A 13,367-nucleotide genomic window follows, 5' to 3' on the forward strand; every position below is an offset into this window, starting at 1 on the left:
CGACCCTCTCTAATCGTAACTTCTTTGAAAAATAATAATAATATGAGTGAAATCAAATTGCAAGTCGTACACAATAATCTAAAATATCTAAATATTAATTATGTTAAAAGCTTTCGGTAATAGATAAAAATACCGGAAATATGAGAAAAAAATTAATGAATTCATATATAATTGATTTCATATAACTATATCGCCCTGAATGAGCGAGTGGCTTTAATTTTAGTCTTTGACAGTAATTTTTTTGGTCATTGATAAACTATTACACTATTTTTTATCTATGCTGTTGCATTGTGGCCACTGGTGCAACACTACATTGTACACTTTTTGAACTAATAACATTATCAAGAAGAAAACAAATTTAAAATAAATCTCCTTCAAACCCTATTATGTATTTTGCCGATTTTTCACCATGATCAAAAGGTAGAAACACTAAAAGTTCAATTTGTAAGTAAACAATGAAGAAAGGATTGATGTTTATAAATAACTTCAAGACAAGAAACGTAGTCACAATCGTTTTATTTCAGTTTATTCAACCAACAAAAGGTTTTGGAATTAAAATGATTTTTCCAGTTGAAATCATAGAAAAAATATTAAGACAATGTAATGGAACTACATTATTAAATGCTAGAAAAGTTGATGAAGATTGGAAATGTATAGTTGATCGTATTTCCCAGGTAAGTTTAAAAAATGTTTGGATTCTCCTTCAACATCCACCAAAGTGCAGCAGTGTAGGGGTTATAATAATTTCAAATTTAGGATTATTTTGCTGATTCATGTGGTAACTACTATGAAATTATCTGTTGTTCCATTGTAAACTTCTCTGTATTTGTATCTTTATCCTCTGTTTTATTCTAATATTTTTATATATCACTCTGAACTACCAACAGGAGCATCTAAAATAAGTTGAATTATTTTTATAATTAAGAAAGCAATTAACAAAAATTAACAAATCAAATTAGTAATTTTAATAATATAAGTATTTCCTTTGTCTACTGAACTTCATCAAAATTCTTAATATTTTAAGAAAGATATTTCTCAAATTTAAGATGACCATAATTTTGAAATACTAAAGCAGGACACCAACCCGATTTTTTGTCCAAAAAGTACTTTATATTGGAAAGCAGGGTTTGTAATCATACTGATATAGAATATAATACAATTTATTAGTTATTTATAAAAAAAGTGATATTAGTGAAAAAATAATATTTACAAATAAGAAACTGAGGAAATATGGTCATAACTATTGATATTATTCAGAGGGTTGAATAGCTTTTACTAAGTAGAATTTTCTGCCTCTATCATGACTACAAAAAGTTTTCAGAGAGTTCAAATTTCAACTGCTGAAGAACTTTAAGCACATTTTGTAACAAACTGTCAAAGTTGATGAGCTAATTCAATTAAGAAATATCGAGAAAGATACATATTTATTTATGTGATATCATGATTTACTGATATATTTCTTATTTCTTGGGCAGAAGTGAATATTGTTAAATAATAAGGATAAATATTTCAGAAATATTCTCATTTTCCCCTCAATAATGACAACTATATACTCCAATCCCAAATCCCACTTGCGCATCTCACAAAATATCAAAAAATTGTTTCATTGGTGTCAAATCTGACCTATAGGATGACCATTGTTTCTGATGATATTGGGTATAAATTATTGGAAGGATTTTAACGAATTATATACTATATGGAGGCCATTCCTAATGAAAATCATTTGAGATAGTACTCCTGTACAATTTTATAAAAGACTGTCCTCTATTTTTGAGATTAGTGTTTCCAGGTAACTGCTATAGCAATAATAGAATGCAGACATAAAATATCTGTTCTTTAAAATCCCACAGTTTTTCTGCACGATTTTGTTCTAAACATCTTATATATTTTGATGTTAAATTTTCTCAAGCAGTATAAAAACTTTTTATATATATACAGTTTGTCTATTATCAGATTACACTAAGAATAGATATATAATTTTAAATTTTTTCATAATATCAATATGTCAGGTTCAGCTAATTATTTTAGAAAACGAAAATTTGGGAGTGCTGTTGCAAAGAAGAAATTCCCAATAATCAACTTCTAGAATACTTACAGCAATACAGAGAAGATGATTTTAATAAGTGGTTAAATATATACATCAACTGGACTTCGTTTGAAAATCTGGATAGAGTAGTTTGTGACATTATCCTAAGTCCTGCTGATGTTCCCAAAATATCTTGCATTGCTGTTTCCAAAGATTTTATAGCACTTGGTACTGAAGATGGTCGTCTCAAGATTTATACTAGTCAATGGAAAATGGTTTTCTTCGAGCGTCTTTCAGCAGTAAGAATAAACAGTCTCAATTTTATTGAAAGTAATGTACATTTAATAGAAGCAGTAGATATTTACTTGGGCAATTTTGTTAAATTTCCACATTGGGTAGTAGGGCTATTTATTTGCTCCAGTTTTTATTTTTTGTTAGCAATTAATAACACAACATACTGCATTGCTTGAAGAATATTCAACTTTATAAAAAATGTTGGCACTTATATTCTTGAGATAAAACATTAACCATCTTTAAAATAATTTAGGCGTGATCACCATATATATTGTTTTTACTAAACTCACTAAGGAGAATTTCAAGGCATATCTCATTCATTAAATAATGAACTACCTTGTAAACTATAACTAGTATTGAACTTTAAGATGTGAGCACAAAAATTATTCAATACTTGAATTTTTTTCAAACCATATCAATCAGCTGAAATCAGGTATACTTACTTTAGTGAATACTGTGATCAAATTTAGGAAAAATGGAAGTGGCTAGTCAAGAAAAAGTAAAAACAAACAGTGGATATTAATTAAAATCAGGTACATGTATTCAGTAAATGGACAATTGTGAATACTTTACTAGAATCCATTCTTTTCATTAAAATACTCTGTTTCGGGTTTAATATGACACTATTCCAAGAACTGGGCTCCCAAATCTTTAGCCCAGAACATTTCTGTGGTGTAGAAAATCTTTCTAAACAAAGAATTTCGGTAAAAGGAGGACACCAAAAGAGAAGTCCTATTGAGTTGCATTTTCGGGACGGATAACTTAATCAAGAACTTGACACTTCTAGATGCAAATATTATTTGGTTTTTAAATCAATGTTACAGCTCCTTGCAGGATTATGCCACCTCAGAGAAAATCTGATGGTTAGCTAGTTTACTGCAGTAAAACCTAAGGGGGTTAGATTTGTGGGGAGGAGAAGAACTTTCACCTAGTTCTAAATTGTTTTGTCTTTAAAAGCATACATGTACATGTTTATGGTAAGAAAATTTTAGAAAAAAGAAGAAAATGAATAATAAACCTTCAGGCTGCAGTACAATGTAACTCCTAATCTAAATCTACTGGTTTTGTCAATTTTTGATTTTTTTTTTCTACTACTGGATTGGTAAATGGAGTTGTCATTTAATTTGTTTACATTGCTCTATTTGTTACTTTTGCAATTGATTAAATAAGGAATCTGCATGAAATTGAATGGAATGGTACTTTGTATATAGAAATTTAAAAATTGCATTGCTATGTTAACCCAATACCAGACAACACAGAACAGTACGAAATGAACAGAAATGAGAAGCGATTATATCCAGTTATTAATTTTATCGAAAACAAACATGAGATTTGAATTAATATTATTTGAAGTTGCAATGCACTTATCCTCATAATAAAATCCATGATTGGATTCATTTCTGGAAGGCTCTGTGTTTGGAATGGTTTTAAAACAATTCCCTTTTAGCAAATTGTTTTTTTATTAAGAGCAGAAGTCTATTGGTGATAAATATAGAGGGTAAGGCGGATATACAGGTGTACATACAGGAAGACTGTATGAAATTGAATTGTACTTTGTATACAGAAATGTTAGCAATTGTATTAGTATAATTAATTTAATACCAGTACTAAATAAAAATAAAAATTCAATTGCAGTCCACCATTTAAGGGTGATATATCGGAATGGGGTGGTCTGGGGGAATTTTGTTATAGGAAAGACTCATCTTAATTTAATTTAGACTTGTAATGATATATCTTGGATTTGCTCTATATGTGCCCTGGTAAATATCTAAATTGATATAATTTTTAAAGAAATATTTTAAATTACAGGTGAATTTAATGATAGCGGAATTGATATATGTTTACTTTTTTCACATCAATCTGGACTTAAAATATTTTGTTATGATGGTTTTTCCTCAAATTATCTGGAAATCCTAGACGTAAAATCTCATAGGTGAATATTCTTTATTAGATACTAAAATGTATTACAAATTTATGATTTAATATCTTAATTATTCACAGAATCAATATTCACCGTCCTCTCTAATGTTATTGGTAACCCATTGGAATTTTAATGAAAAAACCCAAATATATACTATAAATAAATAAAAGGGTCAGCAGAAGATTTAAGGGTGGATTCCTTTTCAGCTAAACATTTCATTGAATTGACCTTCAATGACCAATAGACGTTGTTACCGCCCTGCTGACGACCTTACCACCGAGCAACAAATTGCTGATTGGTTTTATATATTATTTGACATAAAAAGTGATTTATATTAAATTCATGCGGCCAGAAATAAATCGAATATAATTACTTTTACATAAGGTCTATCCAGCCGGCTGACGTGGAATCCACCATTATCTAGGCTGCTGACTATTGTAGTAATTTTTTGTATTAAATATGTAAGCAGTCCCTGGTACAATTTTTGAGCGACCTGATAACAGTTTTGGATAATTGAATTCTTACATGAATAAAAATTTCTACCTCGCCTATCTACCTTCCTTGAGCGTGCCGACTTCCATATCGCGAGATGCGAGATTTCATCTAATAATCATTCAATACAACTATGAATAAAGCATCCTGAAATGATTGTCATTTTCAACGCTGTCTTCCGGACTATGTATAAAGACCATTACAATAATAACTATGCTATAATGTACAAAAGATAGATAAAAATGAAAAAGATTTCAAGAATTGGACATAAAAAACTACCCTTTGTAAAAACGTCGTATTTTTTAGCGTTTACAAAAACTTCATATGCTACGAAAGATTCGGAGGTAGAATTACGATAACCAAATTGGTGAATGTCAGTGGAGGCAGAGAGTTGTGTGATATTTGGTTTTCAAGAATATATTCCCCGACCTGTATATCGTGCATGAATATGTGGGAAGGCGTCTGCACCTTTTTAATTAATAACGAAGTTAAAGTTATTGAATACGGAAGTATTGAAGGATCTACTATGGATATAATGAAGAAAAAAACTAGTATATCTTTTAATTTTCCTCATGTAGATAGTCAAAATACGCAAATATTAAGGAATGATGTTATCGTAAGTTTATGTAAGTGATTTTTTACTACTAATTTGCTCTTCCCTTGACGCATTTATCAATGAACAAAATTAGTTTCATCCCTTCCAAGTTGTTATCTATGTATGTGATAATAAACGAAATAGTCTGTAATTATCTAATTATTGTTTTAGATAGAAGTGAAGATGATGTTAAATGTGATTTAATCGAATTCTTTTTGCTGGGCGAGAAAAATAAATGCAGTAAAAAACTTTTCAGCACTTGGGAAATTTTCAAATGTTATATAACTTATATTTATTTGTACGGCAACACTCTTCTTCTAGGAATGGACGTCGGAATAGTAAGTCTAAATTTCTGATCTGTTGATGATTCAATTATCACCACTCAGTTCCATATTACAATAGGTTTCTATAAGTTTCTATAACTAACTGACCCGGCAGACTTCGTACTGCCTCAATCGATAAATGCAAGACCTAATTTTTTGTAAAACAAACAAAAGGAATCCTTTTTTTAAAATAAAAGAAAACTCGGTATGAATGAAGTTTTCTTATTATTTTCGACCAAGTTTTCTTGGGAACTATGGAACCTAAATCACAGTTGACCTAATTTTCCATGTAGCAATGAAAAATGTAATGAAACAGGATATTCCATACTTTGTGGTTTTGAATATTTTAAGACGACATTCGTAAATGGTGTCTGATCACACTATAGAAAAGGATTTGAGAAATAAACAAAAAGTGCTAGTTTAGGTTATCATAATTCATAAATAAAATGATTCAGAACATTCCATCCGATAACTCTTTCATTATTATTAATTTTATATGTTTGTTTTTCAGGTTTATATTTACCATGTTTCCAGATGGAAGCATTTCGATATAAGGGATTACGGACAGAAATTGATAATAGGCAAGCATCCTATTATTTGTATAGACGTGAAAGAGATGCAAAATGAAAGAAGATATTATGTATCTTCTCGAGTAAATATACATGAAATATCAGGATTTTTACCAAATGTATATTAATATTTCAATTTTGTGCCATCTTTGTTACAAATTGTACAATTAGACTAGGCTCGAAAATTTTTGAAACCAAAAAAAATAACAGTAGCATTAAATCCATTGGAAAAGAAGTGGAATATGATAAAAATGGAAAGAAAAATACATTACGAGCGATCTGAGCTCAGGAAATACGAGAGGTGAGTTTTTAAGGGTAAAAAAAGGTTTCCAGCAAAACTAAAAATCCTATGGAAAAAAATTAAATGGCAAATTGGTAGGTAAAAGAAAGATCTATAACTTTTGTATTTACAATTTTTTCACATAACCTCAAAATTTATGTGAATAATTCAAATAACCAAGTTTTTGGTTTTTTATTTTTCTTTTTCAAAAAATATATTTTTTTACGAAATTTGGCAAAAATGTTTATGTCCCAAATGCACTATTTGATTTAAAATATTCATTTTTTTTACCTTATTTTGACTTATTATTAAGAAAGCACCCTAATTTTTAATCGAAAATTCAGCTTTTTTCAAAAAGTAGGTGTGCTTTTTGTTCGTTGAAATTACTACTTTCTGATGGTTTGAAAACAATATACGTTACTATAGAAAATGTTCAATTTTCAATTCAATTGAGATTAACTCAAAATAAGGTAAAAAAAATGAATATTTTAAATCAAATAGTGCATTTGGGACATAAAATGGTGAGTTTTCACAAAGTTTCGTAGAAAAAAAATATATTTTGAAAAAGATAAAAATAAAAAACCAACAACTCGAATTTATTTGAACTTTTCTCATAAATTTTGAGGTTATGTGAAAATATTGTGAATACAAAAGTTGTAAATCTTTCTATTACCTACAACTTTGCCATATAACTTTTTTCTATAGGACTTGTAGTTTTGCCGAAAATGGAGATAAACCATTTTTTACCTTTTAAAACTCACCCCTCCCACTTCCCGAACTCATATCACCAGCAATTTATTTTTCCTTCCATTTTTATCATATACCCCTTCTTTTCCAATGAGTTTCACTCTACTACTATTTTTTTTTCACTTTTACCACTTTTGAAGGCTTCGACCTTGGTCTAAATTTATGGGTTCTACAATTAATTGATTTGGTGGTTACAGAATTTTTAGAATGGTATCAAACATTGATTTAGACTTTAATTCATCTTAAAACTAATATATTATAACTCAGATAATTAAAATACAATGTTATGAATATACTTCATGTCATCTTTTTCTCACATATTATTACATCACTTATTAGTGGTTACATTGCACTGCAACTTCAATGTCTATTGTGTCTCTGTTTCAGAACTGTTCTCATGTAAAGTTTGCCTTCTAGTTCCAGTGCTCGATGAACTCTAATACTATGCTATTTAGTAGAGTAGATCTAGGCATCATCCTTCTCTCAGCTTCTATTAGAATTATTCAAATCAGCTGTTTGCTGAAGATGCTGTAAGGAAGCCAGTAAATAGGTTCGACTACTTTGAAATACTTTTGGGATATTGGGATTGGAAATCTTCTTAGTAACTATTTTTAGCAATATCACCACTGGAAAGAATCTTCTTCAATTTCCTCTTTCTCCTAAAACTCTTTCTTAATGCGTATTACCACTTTGTACTGGTTGCCGTTCTAACTTTTGAAACATACAATTGGCTATTACCAAAAGTAGTTTACTGGAACTTAACATACATACCAACTCAATTATATATATCAAATTGTCATCATATATATTAATTAACATCTTTTATAAAGGCCGCACAAAAAACTCACATTTTGTCGAATTTACTGATTTGTATCGAATTAATTTTTGCATGAAAAGTAAATCATGTTGAGCAGCCAAAGCCTGGTCTTCAAGGATGATTGAACATACGTTCATGTGGCGTTTATTACGATACATAATAGTGTCCCGATTCAATAGAATGATTCAGTCAGTATTTGCTGCAATTTTTTTTACATTAGAACAAGCTGAATTGTTTTTCAAATAACCTCATTATATCGTTCACATTATCTATACCTTATAGGTTGTCGTACGACATTATTTATGTCAGTGATGTTTGATTATTGTGAATATAATAGGTTTGTGTATGATATCAGGATCCGAGCGTTTTTAAATAAAACTAATTTGATATTATTACACTACACGTATTTATTCTATATGTTCACAAAACTGCTAGGTTGGGGTCCTCATCTGTTATGATACAAACACTGGCCTCATCCCCTCATGCCTGTTGAGCCAATTCATTGTTAATTGCCTCGTACATAGGTGACGGCACAGCTATTATATTAAATGAATACACAATTGATGATCTATATATAATACAGATTTGATCCATCCTACTAGTCTGGACCTTTCGTAGAACGGTTATAGATATTTTATGCGCAATCACCGGCTGTGCACGGTTCTGGTAACAGTACTTGCTATCAACCAAGTATCGAAAAGACCGTCCTGGAGAAATCAAAAAATCGTGAAAACAAGGACAAATATCGTGAGATCTGGCATCCCCGCGCAGCGTGTGCGTAGCGACAGCACCGCGGGGAGAACTGTTAAAACGCTTCTATTAGTTGTACTTTTGGAGATGTGTTTGTGGCCACTATTACCCGGTCTTCCACTATCTATATTTTATTTAATTTGTTTTTTGTTTAATATTATTTTTGACTAATAGAAACTGATAAATATTATGTAGTTTGTCTTGCTGTACATGTATTTGGAAGTTTATCTATCTTTTTTATATATGATTCAATTTTTCTAATAATTAAATTGTTTAAATTAATTTCAGATTTTTTTTCTTATCCATTTCTCTCACTAATTGTTGACACCAGAAACTTTCCTATTAGCAAAACCTTCCTACATGTAGTTCCTATTTCCAGACCTAATAATTGTTTCTATTTTGGGGGGGAATTACATTTTATTGGTTTTAAAATGCAACAATGTGCGTTTTTGTACTCTTCAGCTACAAAATTAACACAAAAATACAATACGTTTCATTAAATATATGAAAAAATTATATTAAAATATTCGAGGGATAGTTTTTAAGGTATGAAAATATGCAAAATAATCATTTACAAATCAAGCACTACACAAAATATCGATTTAACATTAGTGATATTTTTAATTCTATAAATTAAATCATATTTTATTGCGATAAGGGATTGTTTTTAATGGTTAGAAATTTGTCATAAAGAAACATTTGAGTTGAATACTACATAAAAAAACAATCAGTTGATAGGTGAACTACTTCTACTCGAGTTATAAGTTAAGAGATGTCCTCTTATCGTTGTTTGATTTGACCAGTTATTTCACTAAACCGGTTAACTTGCTGAACTTATTTAGAGTTTATTCAAAATTATTTCCCGAAATTATTTGACAATTTGCCATTATGATTGAAATTGGAACATTGGTTTTTTCATAATAATTGCACCATCTCATTTTAATGTCAATGTAAGAGACTTTTCAAGTCGCCAATATCCTAATAAGTGAATTGGACGAGAAAATAATTGTTGTCAAGATTGGCCTCTCTGCTCACCGGAGCTAATTAGAAAATGTTTCTTTGCGAAGGACAACTCAATTAGGGAACCTCCTCCATTGTTTTTCTACAGTTTCCTTCACAAAAACCTTAGACCATTAACATATCCACTTGTTCGCTAAATCAAAATTTTCCATTCATTATGACAATTTAATTATTAAATGAACTGAATTGCAAATTGTCCAATATGATGTATATATTCATAGCCTAGACTCTAGACTTTTTAAAATAACATTAACAATGTCTTTGGTTGTTCGATTTTTCCTTGAAAATGACACAGTTTTATGAAAAATGATATAGTGAAAAAAGTTTTAGAACAAAATTATCCATGGTATCAAAATAAGTTAAGGTCACCTCTAAATAACCCCCACAGAATGATTCGATCACCTACTTACCGTTACTTAATGCCCTTAACAGTTTGATACAATGTACCTACTCATTTTGATATTTTTAAGTTTAAGGGTCACAAACAAATTAACATTTTGGGCTCTTCTTACTAGATCTCCTCGGGGATGCAACTTGGTATAAAGGTATAAGGTATATTTTGGGTTCCCCTATACTACCTCAGTGTGTCAGCTCTTATAAGAAGCACCCTGTATATAATATTCATTTTATTCAACTCTTTCTAAAATTATAATAAAAATGTTCAATTTATTTACCGTGGATTCTAGAATTGTGTTATCTAACATCCTAAGTACAATATAATCAGATAAAATGTTATTCCAGTAAGTACTTCAATGGTAGGAATAAAATGGGAATTATCCTTTCAAGATAAGTCATATTTAACTATAATATTCCTGTACTATAAATAACTTTAATATTCGGAATATCTCCGTTATCTTATTCTCTTGTCAAATTACATAGTATTATTGTACTAACAACATGAATATCGAGCTGAAATATGTAAATGACCAAGAATTAAACTTAATTGTTCAATATTGCCCTCGCATACCAAACACGTTCTACAGACAAAAAAATATGCATCTTGGGTAGACGTATCTGTAGAAACGGCATCTCATAGAAATAGAATTAAAAAACAAATAAATGTGTACTAGTAGAACGGTCGTAAGCCGGAGAAACTTATATCTCGTAATCTGATAAGTAGTTATGGTAACAACTAAATTTGATTAGAAAATACGGCACAATAAGCAAAAATGGATATATACAGCATAAGCAATCATTCATTATATTTCCGATTAGTATAAAATCGGTGCTTATGTCGAGTTCGATAGTAATAATCGATTATTAAAAACCATATATCGATCATAACTTGACAATCGACACTTGTGGTATCTACAAAATATCATATGTCATTAAAAAGAAATTGATAACGCAAGCGTAGTAAGTTATATGTATAAGATAAATTATTCCAACAGGTTGTTATTGTGATTTTTCTATATCAGTGTGGTAATTAAGGTGTTGTCGAAAAGTTTTACGGGAATACGAGCGTATTAATGATTTATTTGTTATATATTTATTTGATCGTATGTGCGTTGTTCGATATTTGACTGTATCTAACGACGGATATCTTTCTAGATTCTATGAATGTTGAGTGATTTTGAAAAAACAATATGGGGGTCGTTCTACCTCCTTTGGAGTTCACTGAATGTTTGAGTGACAGTCCTTATTTTAGAGAAAATCTTCATAAACATGAAAGGGAGCTTGAAAAAACTAATCAACATATCAAAAGGATTATAAAAGAAGTTAAAGACCTTTTGACATCAGCGAAACGTATGTAGAAATCACTTTTTTAATGTTTTGTTTAAATTTCACATGTGAAATCCTATTTAAATCAGGGCTTATGCATTATTTAAACATTTTTATTATTATATAATATAATTTAGTTCATTTACCTATAAGTTTTTAAACTTATTGTTAAATACACAGCTAGGGATTGGTTGTTTAGCTAAAATTATTTAGACTTTAATACTTAAATATCAATGTTAAGATTGAAGAGATTAACGTTAATTAAATTTATTAGGTACAAGTAACATTTGAATAGATTAGAACATAATTGTAATATATGGCTTTGCAATATTGATAATAATAAAATAGATAATCAAATAGTTCTTGTTTTATAATGTCTTCAAAGTTTTTCAGTCACAATTGTAATCATAATAATTATGATTTATACTTTGCAACTTGATTTATTTAACCTTGGTGCACAGAATAGTACAATTAAAAGGTTTACATAACATTATCTTGTGCCTCCAAAATAAGTTGAGATATATTAGTATAATTATATCAGACTTTTACTATTTCATTACTTTTTAAATATAGAATTGCAATTTCAGTCAATGGAACAGAAACTAATTATTTAATTGAATAATAAATCATGTGAAAATAAATAGGTATTATACAAATAATGTTAATTATATATTTTGTCAAATTGTATTTAGAAGTATAACAGCAAGTCTATTTTCTTTTCATTTAATCAGCTATCTTTTTTTCTATCATCCCAATCACCTATACCTTTTTTTTGTTTATGGTATTTTCTATCATTTCTTTGTGTTTATTAATCAATCTCTCTCATCAGAACAGTATCACCTACATAGGGTAGAAACTTAATATCTGATGTTCCTGATAATGAAGAGCTTAATTAAGTTTGAATTTCTGGGATCTTTATTGATACCACTTTTACAGTACATCTGTTGCAGAAAAAAAAAATTGCCTGTTACTGTCCACATATGATATATTTTCAAAAAATATATATAGAAGATTTTTTGTTCTTGTTTTTGATTTTGGTATAGCTATATTGGTATAAAACAGAAAAAACGTGTGTTTACTGAAGTAAACTTTACTACAAAAATTTAATCATTGGGTTCTAAAAAATTTTGTTTTAATGCTCTTCTCTCATGTGTATACTTGGGAAAATAACGTATCAGAGACCAACAATAGCAGATATCATATTCATATCTCAGAAACCCTTGTAGCGCTGTTCCTTGACATGTAAGTCCTGATTCATGCTCTTCGCTCACATCTCTTAAATCAAAAACAAGGAAATGGATTTTTATGCTTATATTGCACCCCAGGTTTTCTACAATATATTTTCAGATTTTCTGTTTCTGAGAAAATTCTACATCACAGAGACGAAAACTGTTCAATCCTATAGTTTTAACTTAGTCATATGTTTATTTCACTGCCCCATATTCTCTCCCAAGGGCCATTTTCTTTTTACTTAATACTCTAGTTTAGCTGTATTTTGCCAAGTACATATAAAACAGGGATACTTAGTGTAACCACTTTGACGACTGAGAATATTCACCATTTTTAAATCAACACAAATTTGCCACTTATGTTCATTGTTTTTCATTCGAGACTAACTGTTAACCAAATGTTACAATATTCTTCATTTGTACTGTGGGCAATAGGTACCCTAGCATATTTATAGTCATTATCTAGTAGAATACATTTTAGGCTACGTATTGAGCTGTCAATAAATAAACGCCAGTCACTTGATTCCTATTTTTATCAAGTAGTTTATGATATCTGAACAAAAGTTAATACCGTTTTTTTAG

The 13,367-nt window shown here is 29.4% G+C and overlaps 2 protein-coding genes across 6 annotated transcripts in view; both read left to right on the forward strand.

The window, feature by feature from the left end:
• The first annotated feature begins 39 nt into the window (after positions 1-39).
• On the forward strand, positions 40-9,097 carry LOC130449320 (uncharacterized). 2 transcript variants are annotated; one of them, XM_056787064.1, is made up of 7 exons: positions 40-444; positions 525-674; positions 2,029-2,356; positions 4,130-4,253; positions 5,040-5,359; positions 5,500-5,666; positions 6,163-9,097. In XM_056787064.1, exons 2-7 carry the CDS (start codon positions 558-560, stop codon positions 6,346-6,348), a joined length of 1,242 nt encoding a protein of 413 aa, XP_056643042.1. In that variant the 5' UTR covers positions 40-444; positions 525-557; the 3' UTR covers positions 6,349-9,097. The 2 variants fall into 2 exon arrangements, with proteins under 2 accessions (XP_056643042.1, XP_056643043.1); XM_056787065.1 differs by having other exon boundaries at positions 240-420.
• A 2,078-nt stretch (positions 9,098-11,175) lies between these two features.
• LOC130449321 (rho GTPase-activating protein 26) overlaps positions 11,176-13,367 on the forward strand; it is a 43,795-nt gene continuing 41,603 nt past the window's right edge. For 2 of the 4 annotated variants that reach the window (XM_056787067.1, XM_056787069.1), the window contains exons 1-2: positions 11,176-11,333; positions 11,386-11,580. In XM_056787067.1, coding sequence (XP_056643045.1) covers positions 11,421-11,580 — 160 coding nt within the window. In that variant the 5' untranslated portion in view covers positions 11,176-11,333; positions 11,386-11,420. Of the gene's footprint in view, positions 11,581-13,367 lie in introns of all 4 variants that reach the window. The other 2 variants (XM_056787068.1, XM_056787066.1) reach the window with 2 other exon arrangements.

Source organism: Diorhabda sublineata, chromosome 10 (genome assembly GCF_026230105.1).
Source record: "Diorhabda sublineata isolate icDioSubl1.1 chromosome 10, icDioSubl1.1, whole genome shotgun sequence".
In the NCBI taxonomy this organism is placed as follows: Eukaryota; Metazoa; Arthropoda; class Insecta; order Coleoptera; family Chrysomelidae; genus Diorhabda; species Diorhabda sublineata.

Coding starts and splice junctions, on each gene's coding strand:
- LOC130449320 (XM_056787064.1), top strand. CDS start 558: ATGATTTTTCCAGTTGAAATCATAGAAAAAATATTAAGACAATGTAAT. Junction 675..2,028: donor TAGTTGATCGTATTTCCCAG/GTAAGTTTAAAA, acceptor TAATTATTTTAG/AAAACGAAAATTTGGGAGTG. Junction 5,667..6,162: donor TAGGAATGGACGTCGGAATA/GTAAGTCTAAAT, acceptor TTTGTTTTTCAG/GTTTATATTTACCATGTTTC.